This window comes from Ambystoma mexicanum, chromosome 6p (assembly GCF_040938575.1).
Source record: "Ambystoma mexicanum isolate Mex_15411 chromosome 6p, UKY_AmexF1_1, whole genome shotgun sequence".
Classification (NCBI taxonomy): Eukaryota; Metazoa; Chordata; class Amphibia; order Caudata; family Ambystomatidae; genus Ambystoma; species Ambystoma mexicanum.
The window spans coordinates 34,067,996-34,088,588 of record NC_090935.1 but is presented as its reverse complement, the minus strand read 5'-3'; the positions used below and the strand labels follow the sequence as shown (position 1 = coordinate 34,088,588).

General features: G+C 42.0%; 1 protein-coding gene across 1 annotated transcript in view; it reads right to left on the bottom strand.

The window, feature by feature from the left end:
- Nucleotides 1–9,514: 9,514 nt before the first annotated feature.
- LOC138511173 (vomeronasal type-2 receptor 116-like) overlaps nt 9,515–20,593 on the bottom strand; it is a 37,401-nt gene continuing 26,322 nt past the window's right edge. Inside the window, exon 2 of the mRNA XM_069626680.1 lies at nt 9,515–16,239. Within this exon, the coding sequence (XP_069482781.1) occupies nt 15,341–16,237 (897 nt within the window). The 5' untranslated portion in view covers nt 16,238–16,239 and the 3' untranslated portion in view covers nt 9,515–15,340. The remainder of the gene's footprint in view (nt 16,240–20,593) is intronic.

The window sequence follows — 20,593 nt, the reverse complement described above, 5'->3', positions numbered from 1 at the left end:
CCCAGTTATCCTATCCCAGTTATTATTTTATCAAGTGCAGAACGCCCTCGATAAAATAGCAGGGATTGAAGCGAAAGTGTGGCCTGAAATTCAATGCATTATCGTCCACCAAAGCGAGAAAGAAATGATTCAGAGGCGACAGGCAGAGGAAGCAAAACTAGTGCAGAATAAATTGGCAACAAAGTAGCTGCAGTTGCGTCGGGCCAGCACTGACAAAGACTGAGGGGGGACAGTATGCCCCTAATGATACAGTACCAGAATAGCTGCAGTGTGGGCTGAAGGAGGACAACTTTAGTGGGGTGGAAACCCGCAATTCTCTGGTCCACAGTGGCAAGGAGGACAGCAACAAGGCCGAGGTGGGTTTTGGGGATTTTGAGAGGAAGTGGGTTTCGGGGGATGGGGCAAGAGGAGGAGGAACGGGGCAGTGCCAGACATGCAGAAAGTGGGGACATTTTTTGAAAGAATGTCGGAGCAGACAAGGTAAGGGGTACAACTAAAGTCATCAAAATTATTCCCCCCACTGCAAGTGACCGCCAGGGACAGCACCCTAGGATGTCCTCAATACCATATGATATTCATCAAGCCTACACACAGCTACCTCCACATATAGCCAGCCTCCCTCCACTGTGGCACCCGCAACAGGTAGTAAAGCATTATTAGCTCCACCCATACATGCAGCAAGCAGTGACATTAATGCCTTTGGCAGCGTGGCTAATGGCACAGTGGCTCCATTTCAAGGCTCTACAGTGGTAGGGGGGAACGCTTTTTTGTTCCCTGGGACAGACACATACCCTGGCTAGGGCAGCCCACAGAAAGCACCACAATTTACAGGAATAGATTACCAAGAAGATATATATCGCACCATGACAGAATGAAAAGACAAGCATGTAGGCTCAAATATGATGCATACCATGGCCATGATCTGGATGCAGTTGAAGACATATGCCATCCTGAGCAATGGAACAGTTGGTACTCTGAAATGAGTGCAGTGGGAAGATGAACAACCAATAGCAGTTGCTACGTGTGCTTGTTAATACTGCACGCATCAGGGGCACCCAAGGTCCTAGTACCACAAGAAGGACCGATTATAGAGGCATAATGCCTGATTCATCTTGCGCTATGTAGGATCAAAAATACTTTCCAAGCACGCAATGTGCATCAACAACTTGTCGATCCTGATGCCTAGATATGTAAAGTCAGTGCTACAAATACCACCTCTCTAAAGCCACCCTATTTGGTGATCGAAGGAGCAAAGTAGGTCAACAACAACTGATGTGAAACAACCCTCTCTTGCCAAGGTGAAGGACTCCTGGGGTTTTAAGAAAAAAGTGTGGCCGTCATGGAACAAACGTGTGCACAAACATGGACAAAGCACGTCATGAAACTGACATGGATTGCAGCAATGGAGAAGGGAACCCTCCATATGAAGCTGAAGTGGGAAGGGAAAAAAAGCGAAAATATGAGGTGGAATGTGTTACTGTAGAAATAACAAAAGGGGGGAATGTTGGGATGGAAATGTGTCTATCACCCCCCAGGTGCTTAGAGTGAGGCAAATCCCATAGGTGGCCGTTGGGATGTACTAAGGGGAAAAGATCATGCTATGAAACTGGCACAGGTACAGTGTTGCAGGAATTGTAGATGCATAGATGTAGTTCACGCATATACAGAGATGCCATCTTTTAGTTGTGGATACACCAGCACACCTACATGGCTGCATAGTAAATGTAGGCTGGGCAGATAAACCTGAACAGGCCCAAATGCTGAGAGCAGATGAGCCAGCGCTGCCACCTCCCACAGAAACTTCCCTCTGTCTCTTATCTGTTCTAATTACTCACTATCATTGAAAGGAATGCACCCTACAAGGCCATAAACAGTGCCAGGCTCCTTGCAGCACTTTCATCACAGCCAGGCCAACCGTAGACCTCTAAACCCCCCCAGCCCACCAAGAGTATTGACACCCACCACTGACCCAGTCTGAGAACCCCTGCATTCGACAATAGTGAGTGACCCCAGGCCACCAGCGATAAACCCAATGGCCATAAAAGATCTGAGAATGCATGACTATTTCACCTTTTCCCATAAATACACCTTTAGAATTAAGAAGTACGAGGAGGGATACATTATAGATCAAAATGAGGGTGGAAGCCTTGGGTGCGAGGGGTGCGATATGGAAGAGCACGGAATGCGTGGGTCAGCATGATTATATTTCCTCCATCCCCCCTGGTGCCAGTCCCTGAACCTCCCAGGTGCATGCCATAATGATGTAGTATACCATTAGCTTACAATAGTAGCCTTGGAACAGCAACATGTGAAGAGCCTGACCTTCATTCCATTGAGAGATGTGCCCAGCTGACCCATGTGGAGGCCGACAGATGGCAGAGATGAGAACCAAACATAGCCTGGCAGCCCCTATGGAGCAGGACCTTGTATATGGTCTCACCTATCAGCTGTGCATGTTTAGAACCTATGGATGACATCCTTAGTGACGTTGTGGACTCTTACAATGCAATGGTTATGATAATTCTGGCAGAAGGCGCTCAAGCAGAAGAATCCTCTGCTGATGCCCTTGTCTTTTGTAAGAATTAAACCTTGTTATCCTTGCAAGCCATCTCCTAGCCTTTTTTCTAGAGGGTTGTTTTCTTTCTGGCATAAGCGTACAGGGACTTGCCTTCAATACCTCAGACAATGTCACTAGTAAAGGATGTACCGTCATTTCTCCAGGAAGATTTGGCATATGTACCAAGCACATAGTGTTGGTCTATTGAAAGGAGTGGGGGCAGTCAAAATTAAATTGAAGCGAGCAGCTATTTTACAACGAGTAAGACAATATCCCATGTCAAAAGAAGCTGAAGAAGGTATCTATGAAACTATTTCCACCTTAGTGTGACAAGGGATATCAGTGCCTTTAGAATTCCCATGTAACATGGCTGTGTACCTGTGAAAAAAGCAACAGGGGGGTCATGGAGATTTATCCAGGACTTACGTCCCCTGAACAATAGCAGAGTTTGCATTGGTTCGAACCCAGCCTTAATATTATGTAACATCCTATTGAAAACTAAATATTTTACAGTGATTGATTTAAAGAATGCCTTCTTTTTGTCCCATTCCACGAAGAGTCACATTATTTGACCTTGATCATTTACTGCAGAATTAAACTAAAACACACACAGTCACATCAGGGGTACTGCGAATCCCCCTTGGTCTTTAACCAAGTGCTGCAGATTGGCTTGGAAAATGCACAGCTTGACAGCACAGTAATACAATATGTAGATGGCATTTAAGTTTGCGGCAACACAGAGTAAGAGTGCAGGAGAGACTTAGTAAAGCTTATGACAGTAATGGCCGAGAAAGAGTACAAAGTTGACAAAGAGAAAATGCAATAGGGCCAGGAAGAAGGCTTATATATTGGCAAACCAATATCAAACGAAGGAAGGAAGGTGACGCATGAAAGAGCAGAAGCAATCGTGAAGACATGCAAGCCAGAGACAGTGAAAGGGTTGTAGTAATTCCTAGGCCTTTGCAATGATTTCTGGGTGTGGGTCTTTGACTACAGCACATATTTAAGGCCATTTTTAAAAGGACTGAAGGAGGAGTAGAAAGATAACAGTGATGTAGCATAGACAGGTGAGACGATAGATAACTGATGAAATGAAGCCATCAATTAGCACTTCTCCTGTGTTAGGGATACCTGATTACAATTAATAATTCTTTGTATTCTCCTATTCAAATGGAGCAGTGAAGATGGCTGTCCTTACAAAACTACCATAGGACACAAACCATTAGCATTCTACACACTCTACATGAGGCAAGGCCTAGTAAGATTGCTTTTCTTGTCCTCCTTCCTTTGTCTTGTGGCACCTAGAAACACTTGTGTACAGGTGCATTATAAATGACTTATCATATCATACAGTGGGATTTTAGACTCAGTCATAAGAGGTAATTATCTCTGCAAAGAGGAACTGGCAGCAGCAATTGCGATTGAGAAATCTACCAGTACATCTCTGGGCTGCACAGTTTCATTATATGTTGAGCATGCCCTATTTGCCATATTTGAAAAGCCCAAAATGAAATTATTATTATAAAACACGCTTAGTAACGAAGAGATTTCTAAGCGGACCAAGGATTTGAAACTGTGTTGCTCTGCGTCATCTTGCTTCAAAGACAAGCACATTGCCACTGAGCTATACTACCCATGTGACTACACAGAGAGCCTCTGGTTATGAAGTAATAATATCAAACAGATTGATTAAAATTGTCAGGTGCCGAGTGGTAAATCCAGCATAATTTATAGCAGAACCAGTAAAAGAAGGCGATGAGGTGCATGATTGCACTGAGTACACTGAATACGATGATGAAATACCTGCGAGGGAAAATGCCCTATGAGGGGGGATAATTCTCTTCATTGACGGGTGATAATCAATACACCAGAGGACTGGAGAAAGTCAAAGTGGCACAGCAGTAGTGAAGGCAATAGAGAATAACAGCTTTGATACAGTGAACTTTGCACGATTGCCAGCACATTTCCCAGCACAAGCGGAAGAATTGGTAGCTCTGATTTTGGCATTTGAAGCACATGAAGAAGACGCTGTTACAGTGTATTCTGACTCCACCTATGGCACGACAACAGTACATGCAGGACTGCCATGTTGGAGGAGGAGGGGCTTCCTGCATGCAGCCGGCATACCAGTGCAGCATGTGCTACTATTGGACAGAGTCATAGATGCACTCGAACCTCCCATCGGCCATTGCCATGGTGAAGGGTGCAGTGCACACCAGAGGTGCAGATTTGATTTTCATGGCAAAGAAGCTGCCGTACTTGAGGCAAAAAGTGCAGAATATTTTCCCTGGAATCTCTGATATTATGACTGCCCTGAAAAAATACACACATGCACGGCACATGGTGATGAAGGAGGGTTTTAATATGTGACCCATAACACAAATGCCCAAACTACAGGGAAGGGCTCCACCAGAAGAGCAGGAGTTATGGAAATGAAGGGGTTGTTCATTGTCCCCCACAGATGGAATGTGGCGACAGGATATCACCGGGAACACAGTCATGCCACTAGGAATATTTATGGTAGCACTAGACCAATTGCACTACCCAACATACACATCAAGAGAGTGTCTTGCAGTACCGATATCGGAGCACTGGTTTGTCGTGAATTTGGCAGAACACATCACACATTTTATTGTAAATTGTTTAACCTGCCAGAGGTTCACGACTGGGCATACCCTGCATTCAGTGTGAGGAGCAATAACCCATCTGACTGGACCATGGAAGCATTTGCAAATCGATTATGTTTGTAACCACTTCTTTAGTGGTCATATATCCCTTTTCCTGAGTGATCGAAGCAGGTCCATGCAGACACCCAGATGCCACATGTGTTGCAAAATTCCTCTTACATGAGGTATTTTCAAGGTGGGGAGTGTGTGAATGGTCCAGTCTGATAATGGACTACAAATTGTAAATGAGGTATTTGAGCACATCACTATCGAGTTGGGTATAAAGCACACATTTTCATCAGCTTATCACCCACAAGCAAACAGCAACTCAACGGCCTCCTAAAGGAGCAAATTTTCAAAATAAATGAGACACTTCAATAAGGTTTCCTACTTTGCCTTCCTCTAGCCCTATTTCCATTACACAAACAGCCTACTCCATCCCCTGACTCCACATGAGCTGATGACGGGACGCTGAATGTATTCTCCCCTTACTCCTCCCACTTGAGCTCAAACGGATGCAAAGAATGCTGCTACTGTGTTAGGGAAAGAAATGCTCAGGGGCCATTGAACTTTAGTTTTATATTTCACTTTAAGATATGTTCACTTACTGTGCGTATGTAAAGGGTACTAGCTTTTGATTTTCGCAAATGGGGAAAAAGTACCTGGGCATAGGTTATTCTTGAAACCAGTCATATTTTCCCTTTTCTGTGTTGCTTAATTTCGGTTAGTTAGGGTCCTGCGATGCATCACAACAATCAACAAGTGACCAGCCATAAAACAAGGGGCTTCTAGCACGCTGCCTAATCAAAGTGCGTAATCCTTGGCAAATAATTTTATCTCACTGCGCATTGCCTAAAGAAATTGAAAGTTCTCAAAGCCTACGACCATTTAAACATAAAAATACCAGTGTCAAAACAGGTCAACATCAGTCTGCGATTGATGATCATCTTTCAGCGATGGTTGCATAAGGGTAGATTGCAATGCTAACCTCTCATACCTGTGCATATGTTATTCTTGCAGCCGGCCATGAGAGATGTTATCCTAATTATGCATGCAATGAAACAATGAACAAATACTTGTGCGTTTACACTGGAAAAAACAGTTATCTGCGATTTTATGAAGGGGCATACAGCAAAACACTGGTAAACACAGATCCTAACATTGTTTTAAAACACTGGAAAAAGACCCTCAGAAGTAAAAAAAATAAAATAAAAAAAATAAAACAGGAAACCCTAATTATTTAACAGCTATGACTCAATCTCTTACATTTATGTCGCGACATGTACGATTGCGGTAGGGGGGTTCAGCGAAGACTGATGAAGCACAGGGCTAAGCTGATCGAAATGTTCTACTGAAACCACTAGCACTGTTTCCAGGGCACAAAGTCCTGTACAGAAACCTTACATGGCAGTGGCTCACGTCCAGCTTCGAGGGACCGTTCGTAGTGGAGGTGGTTAAATAGTCTGCAGTGAAAATTCAAGGAAGATGTTCCTGGTTGCATATCTGCAACGTCACACCATACAAAGGATAGACCCCCTTGTCCACCAATATTGAGAGCAAAATTGAAGAAGAGGAGAGAAGACCCCAAATGAGGTCTATGACGAGGCCCAATCAGAGGCAAGAAGAATAAAAGATGCATTGTTTTTTCTCTAAATACACAGACAAGTTAGTTTGACAGCCTTTCATCAACGCTTGGCTACAAGCATGCGTGATATTTCTACATTGGAAGAAAAACATCATGGGGCTGATTCATGGGATTTGGATGCCAAAAAAAAAAAAAATGAGGATTTGTGCGCCATTCTGCCCACAAATCCCTATTTAACAAATGAGGATTTGCGGGCAGAATGGCGCACACATCCCCATTTTTCGGCACACAAATTCCATGAATCAGCCCCCATATGTTCCCTATAGCAATTTTATTTTTCTTGGTCTTTTTTTTATGAACAGCTATCCTTTTTTAAGACGCTGGATCGTCTGCATCCCTATATTACTATTCAAGCTAAAGGCTTACATAGAGATGGAAAGACATTTATTTTTGTACAAAATGGACAAGGTTTTTCTTGTGAATGCTTGTTTTTAGGATAGAAAAGAAACACTTCTCCTGACACAAGAATGCATATGTTGAATACTATAAGATTCTCTTTTAGCGCCCAGAAGAGAATTTACTATCATGGCCGGCTGCAAGAATAACATATGCACAGGTTTGGCCCATGTTACTAAGAATATGTGGTAAAAGCACCTATGTTGTTGTGTGTGTTCTCGCATCCCCTATGCCATAAGTGCCCCCAGAATGTTCATAGCCACAGAAGCCTGACATTTCGGTGCTGGACTGCCCTTGCGGGCGGGACAAAGACTGATATGTAAATGGATATTCCTCCTTTGTGAAAAGTACAGTGAGCTAAAAGCGATGGCTGCCGACTCTCAAAGTGTGGAAAAAACCACAGAACAGGTTATCATGCAGTGTTCTTTCTAGAGAGGGGCGCCCGCTACCTTTTTTGCATAGGCACAGAGGAACCCGCGAACACAGCACATTGCATCACACACCTTGCACTATGCATGGCCCGAGGACAATTCCAGGGACATATATCCTCCAGAGAGTGGGTGAGAATAAATAAATCTCCACAGGATGGTAATTTTATAAAACAAAAGAATGCCATGATAAATCCTAATACACAACACAAAGTAGTAAAATACCTGCCAGTGGACATGAATAGCCGAGGGATTAAATAGAAGACCTTAAAATGCTGCAGTGTAACGCTGGGCATGGAAAAGAAATGCCTGGATGTTGGAACAGAGGACAGTTACAAATAATAGGATACATACTTACGGCTGAAGGATCGGGCAAGGATGAATAGATTGCAATACATTAGCGCTCCCAGAGTAGCCAGAAGAAGTTACGCAAAATGCTAATAACGTATGCCTCAAGGAATGACCCAATTATACTGTGACAAATCAAATTCCAGGGTACCAGTGGTGCAAGGGTGAATATCGGTTTCTAAACCATCAATCAGCCCAACAGCTCTAATACACCAGAATGGATGAGAACAGATTGGAATAAACAAGCATACAATTAAAATGATAAACCTCCTTGTCAAATTTTTGTTTACGTGGACTGAACGGCTTGCTTATCTCCTCTAAAGTTTGTGGATTGTTGATTAATTGTAAAACAGTGAATCTACAATAATTACCCAATGATAAAAGGAGTGACCTGCCAAGATTATATAAAAATATCTACATTATTATCACAACAGACAGTCTAACAGTACTACGAAAATACAACCCACCCTGTAAAGGAATGCCGAGGACAGACAGTTTCAAAGAAGGAAAAGGGATTCACTCTGGATGCTGATGGGAGGGTAGTGGGTGTGGTTAATAACCACAACAGTTTGTTCAGGTTTCTTGGCTTCAGCACTAAGGGAGAAAGTGTCTTAAAATGCCTCGAGGCGCTTTCTGGGAGTGACCAGGAAGACAGAATTCAGAATGTACGTTTTGCTGTTGGGGTTCTTGATGCTCGACAGGGTCGAGTTGGCTCCATGGTGCTTTGCAGGCTTTTGTGACAGTATTCGAGATGAGAGTCAGCTGTGGGTATCGGGCAGCAAGACGGTTCGGCCAGCGAAGTGATGATGAATGACTGCAGCATGTCCTACACATCGACTAAGGGTCAGGAATCATTGTCTCAGTACTGATTGGTGGTTCTGAAGCACAGGTCAAGATGTCTCGAATGGCTTCAACCAACTGTAGCTTGACAACCGTCAGCGTTGCAGTCAGTTGCGGATAGAGGAACTCGACTGGCTCATAAATGTCCTTTAAGGCAGACTGCGGTAGGTGCTCATCAAGGCACTTCTCCCAGGTTCTTTAGTGGGCGTGTGTCATCCTTTAAGGTGGACAGCCCACAGCTGTGGAGTGCATTGCCGGCAGCTGCCTTGTCCTTGGTTGTAGGTTCAGAGACCTTCTGTCACGCCCTATCCAAGAAGCTTGCTGCAGAGCCTAGCAGGGCATGCTGTGTGCTGGCTGGCTACTGGTTCTGGAGCAGAAGAAGGGTCCTTGAGTTCTTTTTCTCCTTGTGTTCCCTGGGAAAAGTTTAGGGGGGATCTTGCTTCCCCCTTTGGATAGCGTAGCCTTCCTTCACTGGTGGAAGATGTAAGGCAGACTGTACCTTCAACCAAGGGTCCAAGGTTAAGTGCATCTTTCTTACTTCTTGTGAAGTCTTCAGATGATCTGCTTGAAGAAGGGCTCCTGCCCTCTTTCAAAGCCGAGTGGGCCACAGTTGAAGGTCTGCATTGTGGTGAAAGGATGTGGTGGAAAGAAAGTGACAAGACCACTAATATATTTGATGAACTGTGGTAAAACAATCCTGTTTTTAAAGATGAAATGTGAAGTAGTTATCATTTTTTCCAAAGAAGAGAAGTTTTATTTGTTTCTTTGTTTATTTGTTTATTATATTTATATAGCGTTCCTGACCCAGGGGTATCTGGGCGCTGGTGGATAAGAAGACAGTTACAATGTTACAGTTCATACAGGGTATTACATCCATACATCACAGTATACAGAGAATGCATGGTAGCGAAGGAGGATCAGGTTAGATCTTATTGAGTAGCCAGGTAATAACCCCACTTCTGAAAGGTTCAAATGCTTGGATGGAGTTAATGTCCAATGGGAGTGAGTTCCATAGTTGGGCGGCAAGTACTGGGAAGCTGGCGCTGCTTTTTTAAAGGTTGTACCTGGGTACCACTAGGCATGAGGTATTGGTGGATCTTGTGGAACGGATGGAGGATCTGAATTTGTCAGTGCCAAAAAAACAGTAGGAATGGAAATAGTAATAAACCTGGATGCTCACATACACGAGTAGACCCAAACAGATGACCTCCTCGTGCCCAAGCAATGAAAAGCTCTATTGCCCCTACAGGATAACATTTTATTTGTCCTCAGGACCTTCACAATCACACCGAGCACTGGGTATATTATAATTTCAATGGGGAATGCTGCTATATGACCTGGAGTGTGGATAAGCGTGTTAGACATACAGGCTGCCTGAGAGGGGCATACGCAAAGGGCACTGTAGAGTGTGGATGAGAACTCAACCAGAGTGGGGAGTGTTGGGAGGCAGTTGAATATGTCATGCATAGCTTCTGCTCCCCCCGGTCAAATGTCGTAAAGGTGAGAAATGATACTCACTGGGGAAACCGTACCACCCTTACCTCATGCATTAGACACAAAACAAATGTGCACTCAACATGAAGAACGCAAACACTAGGTAATATATGCATTTATACATGAAGAATATTAACGTAGCATCCATAAGACAGGAAGAACACTAACATAAGCAATGCCAAAGCTGAACATAGAAACGCAACAGGAATGGTCATCCATCTTTTCAAAATGGAAGCCACAACATTCTTCTAATTAAACAAATAGCATCAAAGATTCACACAAACACAAAACACTGAAACCACAGAAATACAGATCCATGCAGAGCTCAACAAGGAGCTGATAACCACAGCCAAGGTTACCGCGAATAAAGGGAGGGTCAGAACATTGCAGTGAAATGCATGAGATGGCAATTCCCAGGGTGCAAGAAGGATACTCCCAGATTAATTAAAGTTTTATAAGAGTACACCCAGCCTTTGTAAGCCAGGTGCAGAACAACTCTGTTTATTTTATTTTAGCATTTATTGTATCAAGAATACCTCAAGAGTGTCCCCAGTGGCAAGGGAAAACATAACACTTGTATCAATATTAGCTAAACTCCCAATAAATGAAGCGTGAAATAATGTCCCTTCACACATGAAAGATCCATAATTGAAGAACACTGTCTATTCATTAGCAATGAACGCAGATAGGACACCTGCCTTACTCCTTACACATATACTCAGACACGAGATGCCACACAAGGCCAAATAGAAAGAGATCACTCTGGCTCATGGCCTAGAAATGAAATGAAAGCAGTCTGTGGACCTCTCTCCCCCTAGTGTTATCCAGCTCATGTCTTGATGGCTTGCTAGTTTTCCAAGGTTGGTTAGTAAGCAGCCAAACAATGAAAATCTCCAATGTGAAACCGCCCATAACTATGGTGCCAGCCAATTACATATTGCAAAGATGTCTTTTACCTTCATCAATCTAGAGGTGGCTACAGGAGGAGCCATCAAACAAGCGTTACCCAATTAGGAATGTTAGCCCATAAAGAAAGTATGTGTAATCACCACTATTATCCAAACCCCATTCTCCATAGGGTTTTGGTCAATAAGATTACAGTATGATGTTGGTTATGAAAAATGTCGAACATATAAACCATTGTTTTTATGTAACGGGAAAGAGCTCCAGAAATGCAATGCTTGTTTGCTGCCCCTGTTGTATTCTGATGATAATTAAGCTGGATTTTGAGTTGAACTTTTTCTATTTCTGTTATTGAGGCTGCTGTGAACTGGCTCCAGAATCTCTGTGTTATTTGGGACTTTCCAGGCCATCTTAACAGCATAGCACGTCTGAGATGGTATTTTCCTCATTCCTGGACCCAGGTGTTGAAGCCATAGCAAAGGCAAAATGGCTCCAGATTACCCGAGGAGTCAAACTGCTTCTGTTGGTAAACTCTTCAGAGTTAGCATTTAGTGCCATTGAGGAAGAAATGTGTGCTTTGAAGGTTATGGCATTACGGAATCACTACATCCTCCACCTCCTCACTGCTATGGAGGACCAGGAGTGTAGCAAAATTGGTAATTTGTGTTGCACCTTTGAACCTGCATACGATGGTGAGAATGAGACAATTGCACAGACTATTACCACATTGCACAACCTGAAAAAGGCCATGGAAAGTGAGGCTGCATTAAATCAGATTTGTGGACCGGCTCTTGTTTCACATGGATTCCATCATGTATGGGCCTTTCAATGAAGATCCTGAGGTCAATCATCATTTTTGTACTGTGTATTTTCTGCCTTTGTCAAGTTTTTTCAAGATGCTGTTCCATTGACATGCCAAAAACTGCTCATATAATGTCTGCCAACCCATCCAAGATTTACACCACTGCCATTTCATAACATGTGAGTAGTCAAACTGTAAATTGGGAATTCATTGGGGGTTCAGATTTGGGTCCAGGAAATGTATTAGTAAATGAATTAACTAAAGGGGGGAATGTTGGGATAGATGGATTTTATCCCAGTAGAAAGGAGAGATACGTTTTGCACGCACCATATTAATGTTAAGAATGGATGTGATATTGATCCAAAATTGCAGTTTCGCATGTATCTAGAATAGTTAATTGAGGTTTGTAAAAGCTTACTTTCATGTTGTGTCTATAGTGATACATTTTAAATTTGCATACATGTAGCAAAATAATGAAGATTTTGTGAACATAATATGGGAGCATATTGTGCAATTTAGAGCAATGAGATTTGAAAGCGCACAGCTTCATACAAAGTGTGAAAAGGCTCTTGAATGGGAAACCCATTATGAGAGAATGCAGTAGTATTGAACACATGGACGTACAAATAAACATGTACACATGCTTGTTCGGAAGGCTGGCCGGCCAAGTGGGGGGGGCAATGTCACAATTGCAACAACATGGAAGCAGCTATTTGGAGCTGAAATAGAATGAAGAGCGATGAGCCCAGGGTTTTGCGCTTGGATATTTTTGTTTGAGTGGCCAACGAAGCATCTGTTACCTGGCAGTGTCAATCTGGGGTTACTGGCTAAAATTGTAGAAGGTTGACTGAAAGCAAAAAATCCTGTGGGCATTAGAGAAGACCAAATAGATTAGCAAGGAAAAGAGTATAATGGGAGGGGGCCAGATGGAATGAAATGGTGGTCGCATAATGAAAGGAGGCGAGAGGACACCAAGAATAAATATGCAGAGTATCAGAGTGTTTGCAGAATCGAGTTAGTGCCCAATCAAAGGGGCTTTTTGTTAGGTATCTGTAGCCTCATAAAGTGTCACTACATAAACCATGTGTGTCAGATTTAGCGTTGTAGGTCTGTGACTAAGAGGAATCAGTACTACAATTGTATTGTAGGCCCATGTTAGTCTTGTGTTTCCTGCAGGAAGGAAGGTTGGTCTTGTATTTTTAATGTCATGACAATGTATGTCTAAGGAGACGGTGCCACGGTGAAGGCAGCCACTGAGATTGTGTGGACTAGATTTCCTTGTATAGGGTTAAACCATTTGAAATTTGGGTGATGACTTTGTAAGGGGACATGAGATAAATGTGGGAGTGTGTTAACTCTTATGGGAATGTATATTTACTGTATCTGTTCTGTGGTTCTGGGAGACACAGGTTAGTTCAAATTCCAAGCAGTTATCTAGCCTCTCTCCCACCAGCCGTTCTTAAATAAACTTGGTTCAATGATAGTATGCATTCACTTTTTGAGAGGTGGGATATTTGGAGTGCAGAGATCTGAGGTCAGCCTTTAGAAAAAGTAGAACCGGAGATTGTGCTTCCTCCATCCTTGCGTCTAGTCTGTGATATGGACTTCCAACATCATTCTGATGGACAACAGGCCTAACTAGCAGCATGATTGATGACAGTGATGGCTCGTATACAAAAGGCGAGGGGACGCTGACCCGTCAATACTCTCGCCCATTATGGAGGCGGGAGGCCAGAGTAAACACTGAGAGCTCCCTCAGATGCATCCTGTAGCTGAAGACGCACTCCTGGGCTGGCTTAAACTATCAAAGGGAAACATGGTTTTCTTTTTGACAGTTTCTGTTCCCCAGTATGTATGTGCATTCGACCATGCAAGGTCATGACATTTTGATTCCCCGGCCTTACATGGTCCATTGGGGATGCAGCCTGGGAGACACAATGTTTCTCTGGGTACATGTGCAGAAACAACAAAGTGCTCTTTGCTTCCTGGTTCCTGTTCGTGTGGCAAAAAATCTGAAGGTAAGAAGAAGGTATTTAATATGAATTTATGTATGTGTGAATTAATGAGTGAGTGCATGGTGCTTCGATGGCACAATGTCAATGTCACCTGGCCTAGTAAGATTGTTGTCTCCGTCCTCCCTTTTGTTCCCCCTCCCTTGTCTCGTTGCACCTTGAAACACTTGTGTATAGGCGCATTATAAATGCCATAACATATCATATCATATCATACCATATCATATCATATCATATCATGCCATATCATATCATATCATATCATACCATATCATATCATATCATATCATATCATGCCATATCATATCATATCATGCCATATCATATCATATCATACCATATCATATCATATCATATCATGCCATATCATATCATATCATATCATATCATACCATATCATATCATATCATATCATATCATGCCATATCATATCATATCATATCATATCATACCATATCATATCATATCATATCATATCGTATCATATCATATCGTATCATATCATATCATATCATACCATATCATATCATATCATATCATATCATATCGTATCATATCATATCATATCGTATCATATCATATCATATCATATCATACCATATCATATCATATCATGCCATATCATATCATATCATATCATACCATATCATATCATATCATATCATATCATGCTTGGTGGGTGCTGTGTATGCAGATGAATGAGCGAGTGAAAGGGTGCACAAGTAAATTCTTAGTGAATGAGCATGTTGTGTGAATCTGCGATGTGTGCTTGTGTGTTTGTGCTGGGCCGGGCTGCTGATTTTTGATGGATTGAGGTTGGGATGGAGATACAATTGTATAAAACGATTTAAAATGGGCATCTGATAAAGCAAGCATGTTAAGGGTATTACCTAATGTGTTACTTAAATCCTGAAGTCAAATGCTCCAGGTTAACCTATTATTCAAAACCTGTTCTCATGTGACGATTCCCTGCCCCCCTGAACACCTTTGTTTGGTTCAGGGAAACCTTGCTACGCTCTGTCACGCGGCTGTGCTTGTGGGAAAATATGATCCCCTCTAATTAACAAATTCACCAGCTGCCACTGATTGCCATGCTGTATTAACTTCAGCACTTTCGTTCTTCAGTGCCAGGACTCAGCTTTGGTGGTGGCAGATGCGCTCTACAAAAATCATATAGTGTAACAGAACATGTTCTTGCATTCTAATGGGCATGCTGGGATTGTTTTACATTTATTTTACATGATTAGAATCAGATATTTATAGCTAAAGGCACTCTGGTTTTTATGTCAGTCCTGAGCAGGATTATGTAACATTTGGGAAGGAATATACAGCCCAGCAGCCCAGAGCTTGAAGCCAAGATGGCGAAGATCTCCACGGCCACCATGTAGCTTCCCTTAGTGCTGAGGTAGGCTGGGATGAAGGAGACCCAGACGCTGCAGAACACCAGCATGCTGAATGTGATGAGCTTTGCCTCGTTGAATCGGTCAGGGAGGTTCCTGGCGAGGAACGCCACCATGAAGCTGGCAAATGCCAGCAGGCCCATGTAACCAATCACAGTGTAGAAGGCAGTAATAGATCCTGGGTCACACTGCAGGATCATCTTCCCAGTCTCAGACTGCATGTCATTGTGAGGGTGAGGTGGAGACGTGAGCAGCCAAGAGAGACAGATCACTACTTCTCCCAGAGTGCACAAGAGGACCATGAAAGCAGAAGCCCGGGATCCCAGCCATCTGCTGTATCGACTCGCAGGCCGGGTGACATTAAAGGCAACAATGACAGTCATAGTCTTTGCTAACACGCAAGACACTGCAATAGTAAAAATAATCCCAAATGCAGCCTGTTGAATAAGGCAGGTCAATGGTGCTGGACTCCCAATGAATAAGAGGGAGCAGAGAAAGGCCAACATTAGGGAGATGAGGAGTGTGTAGCTGAGGTCCCGGTTATTGGCCTTCACTATCGGTGTGTCCCGGTTTCTGAGAAAGATTCCCAGCACTGCCGCTGTAGTTACAGATGAGACGACAGCTATGCAAGCCAAGGTCAGACCAAGAGAATCTCCATATGAAAGATAATTGATTGCTTTATGAATGCAGCCATCCTTCCTGTCATTGGGCCACTGGTCCTCATGGCAGTGTAAACAGTTTTCCATATCTAGAAGAACAGTAACAAATGGTGAGGTTAATTTTATGAATTAAAAACAATGCCATCTGCACCAAATATGTACAAACCTGAAAACTAAAGATGTTTTAGAACATTTAGATATAATTTTTAAAAAATCAGCATCTGATTAATAATATTAGTTATTACTCATCAGATGTATATGTATATATCACTGAAAAAACATTGTTAAAGGGACGTTATGTTTAAGTTGCACTAATAAACACGTAACAAATTCAGTGGAAAAACATTCTTAAAGGGATATTATGGTTAAAAATTCAAACCGAAAACCCCCAGATATTCACCAGTTATGGTAAGGTAATCAACCATAACTTGCGCCACCACTGTGCACAGCTAAGAGTGACACCCACCACATTAAAGAAAACATGACACATTCCATTGATGACATCACTGATGATCTCAGAAATCTCAGCCACTTGGTTTTGTTCACTGACTAGAAATGTTTAAATGAAAGGGTTGCGATATATGCAGAAGACTTTAACCTTCTTGTATATTGTAGAAGTACTTGGACTAGGGTTTGGTGTCAGCTAGCCCATGGTGCACAGATATAAGCCAATAACCAGGCCATACACACAAAATCCATGTGAGTACTTGATAATGAACTATAATCTTGTTGATTTGTTGTATTGATGTTGTTTCTGTCTTCTGTTCTGTAGTCTGCCGGTATGTGCCTCTAATCTGTATGCATTGTGGGTCTTTGTATGTATTGTTTATAGTAACACACATATGTAGTAGGTCTTGACTTATTACCTATGTATTCCCAGCTTAACATTACTGAAAACTCAGCAAGGATATCGTTCATGATTTTACAAATATTCTACTTCTACAGTGTATGCTGCAACCTTTTCTTATGTGTATGTATAGGTAGCTTCCTGTATTAACAGAAATGGCAAGCACACTCGAGTGGTTAGAAGAACATTTCCCCCATGATGAAATGAGTAAAGGAAACAAGTCTAATGGTTCAGAATACATTTTATAAAGCAGAAAAAGTGATGTAATTTGTTCAGAAGTCACTAAAACATGGTGTTCTTTTTAACAGTACATAGTGGGAATTTAGAAATTGGTTCGAATTACAATTAAATGACCGTGACTTTCAGCTGTATTTGAATAAGTATATTGTGCGTGCCCAGCATTAAAGCTTAGACAGATTGGACCGAGAATACTAATCGGAGCTAATGCATCAGAAACTCTGACGCCACGTTTTACAAACACCAATCTCACAATTCTCACAGCAGATTATACAGCAGATTAAATACGTTGAAGACTACCAACCTGCGTGGCAGCATGCTGCATGTGGAGTTCACATCATACTATTGGAGATCCCTACTCATTAGGAAGAAGTTCAAATACAAAGCAACCCACCAAGACCCAGTAATATACTGCATCATTAATCAGCACGTTTTCTTCTGTTAACATATTGATACTTGTACATGTCAATCAAGGTTCAGTGCACCAAAAGTGGTTTGTATCAATGTCGCCCTGATTACGACCCGAGGTGCTGGCAAATGGTTATTTTTGTACCTTTGGACATCTCAATCACGTATCTTTTTTGTAAACTTTTCAGACGGTGTTGTTTGTACAATTTTCTGTGTTATCACATATTTCACATAAGTTGTAAGAGGAATACAGTTTGTGAAGACAACAAACGTACTAGAAATACTGTGCAGAATATCTGTAGACATGCAGTAAACAACAAGCTGACTTTCTGATCAAACTATTTGATGTGCCTATCCTAATAAATACAGCCGCACAGGCAAAAGTCTTATTGGTATCCTTCACATAATTTGCAATTTCAGGAATGTTGTGTTGAGCGCGGAAAGTAGAGGACAAACACCTTTTCTTTCACACCATGTTTGTTGCCTTAAACCTAGCACTTGCCACTTGCTGGCTGCACTACCACTGTTTGTTGCTTTTTAGTATGTATTTATTTATTTATTATTTTATTTAATTCTTGCTCAGCACTTTCCACTTCTCCCCCCTCCCATGCACTTTTCTTCTCTCATTCACCTGTGCATTCTCAATGTCACTGGACCAAGTAAGATCGTTGTTTTGTTCTCCCCTGTTCCCCTCTCTTGCCTCCCTTGCCTCTTCACACTCTGAAACACTTGTGTACAACCGCGATACAAATAAAATATCAATATCAATCAATATCGACCAATTCAAGGGGGTATGGAGACAAATTAAACACAGGGTAAGTTTTCCTTGAGTTATGGCTCTGAAAATAAACTTTTTTGTATTTTTATTTTGTTGGGGCTTTTCAGATTGTTTTTGCTATACCTGCTCACATGAACTCTACATCATTTTCACACGAATTGATGAGTGCCTTTTGAACATTGGCATGAAAGATTGCATTGCCAAAATCTGTAAATGTGATGCAATCACTGAACAAAGTATGTCCACCATCCACCAGAATGCTCTAATTTGGGAAGGATGACATCCCAACACCGTACAAAAATGAACATATCCCTTTTTTCATAACGCACCTTGCAGCGTCTTGTTGAGGACAAAAGATGCTGGTTATCTCCATAGTGCCCCAGGAGGTATATGTGAAAGGATTACCCTTCCACATGACAACAGCTCCATTCGTGCCTTCAGCAATTTGTTCACTGCACTCTGCAAACTTATTGCACTGATATACCCCAAACTGTATCCTCTGCAATGCACCACAATGACATCTGGAGTTTGGAAAACAGACATAGGTTTGCAATGTGCAAATAAACTCTTCCAGTTTTGCCCAGGCACACCACACCAAAAAGCCTCCACTCCCTCCAATCCAAGGTTAGCAGAAATGCCACACATGTCTGTGCACCTTTGCAAATTCACTGTGAAAGAATCTACCACCATCCACACAGTAAGCCTTTTCATCTCTACAACCACAGCCATCTTCCTTACAGACAGAAATGGAAAATAAATATTACCCTCTCTTCCTGTAAAGCACAACCGAAGACCTCATTGGCTGATCCCCACAGTCCCCTTTCCATGCCAGGCATCTTGAAAAGACCTAGATGTGGCACGTCCTGTCTGCGGACTACCGCGGTGTCCTCAGACACCGTAACACAGAGCAGCCCTTCTTCCCTTTCTACTTCAATTTTTGTAGCACTCCCTCATTGCCTACTGTCAAGCAGTCACACACCCATCCATCAATCACATCCAAAAACTCGACATCTAACTCTGTCATCTCAGTTCAACTCTTCAGATGTTCTGTTGAACATTCAGAATACATGTCTCCTGTTACTCCCAAGCATTGGCATCATAAACTACTATAGAAATTTCAAAGATTTCTGTTTGCAGACTCAACTACATCTGCACCCATCAACACAAAGTACAGGTATGCATATATTATGAAAAGTACATTTCCAACTATTTTACAAATGCATGTAAACAGGGTTCCTGCCACTTACCCTACATAACATACTCAATAATCATACTCTCATTTGTCCCACCTCCTGACATCAAGTGGCAGTTACTTACAATGCTGTGTGGTTGCACAGTTTGTTTCATGAGCATTTTCATAGCAGTTTCAAAACACATATTTGCAATTTCAGCAGCACTGTTTGTGTCTTTTGTGAAAGAAAAGAAAACCAAATTTAAAACATTTCCGCAGCCTGTTTAAGTGCCAGATCATGTGTGAAAGTTCAATATATTACTAAGACATGTATACTTGCCCATATCACCCATTATAATGTACAAACTGTTACTTTCTTCTTACATTCTGTCACTTTTAACACCACTTTTCCCACTAATAAAGTTACGCTAAAACTCCCACAATGCAAACTCAAAACGAAAACTGCATGTATGTCACTAAAGCATGGCATGTGCATGGAATGAAAAATGTCAAAATGCAATGTGTTTACAAATATTTATTTCAGCACCATTTCAAGTAAAACAAATAAATGCATGTAAGCATGTGCAGCAGCGCTGTGTGTAATTTTTAATAAATAAATGAAAGAAAATGGAATTAATTTCTCAAGCATATTGCAATAACACGAAGTGTGTCCACACAAGTGCCACTTAAAAGTGGTCTACAAACATTTTCAATATCCATTTCTTTTTTTAGAAAAAGGTTACGCACAGTGCTGCTATAAATCCACAAAACCACATTTTACATTTCATATCCAACCTCCCAAAAATGACAGCTTTTTAAACAAGGTGTATACAAATGTCATACGTTCTTGCTATGGCCCCATTGGGCATACTTCTAATGGAACTGCGGCCCCATTAGCAACACTGCCGGTGCTCCCTTTTCCCCATTCCCATACATTGCTATGCAACTCCACAGAAATAGGGCCTAACATTTTCCAGCACCTGACTTTCCAGGCCAACAGTA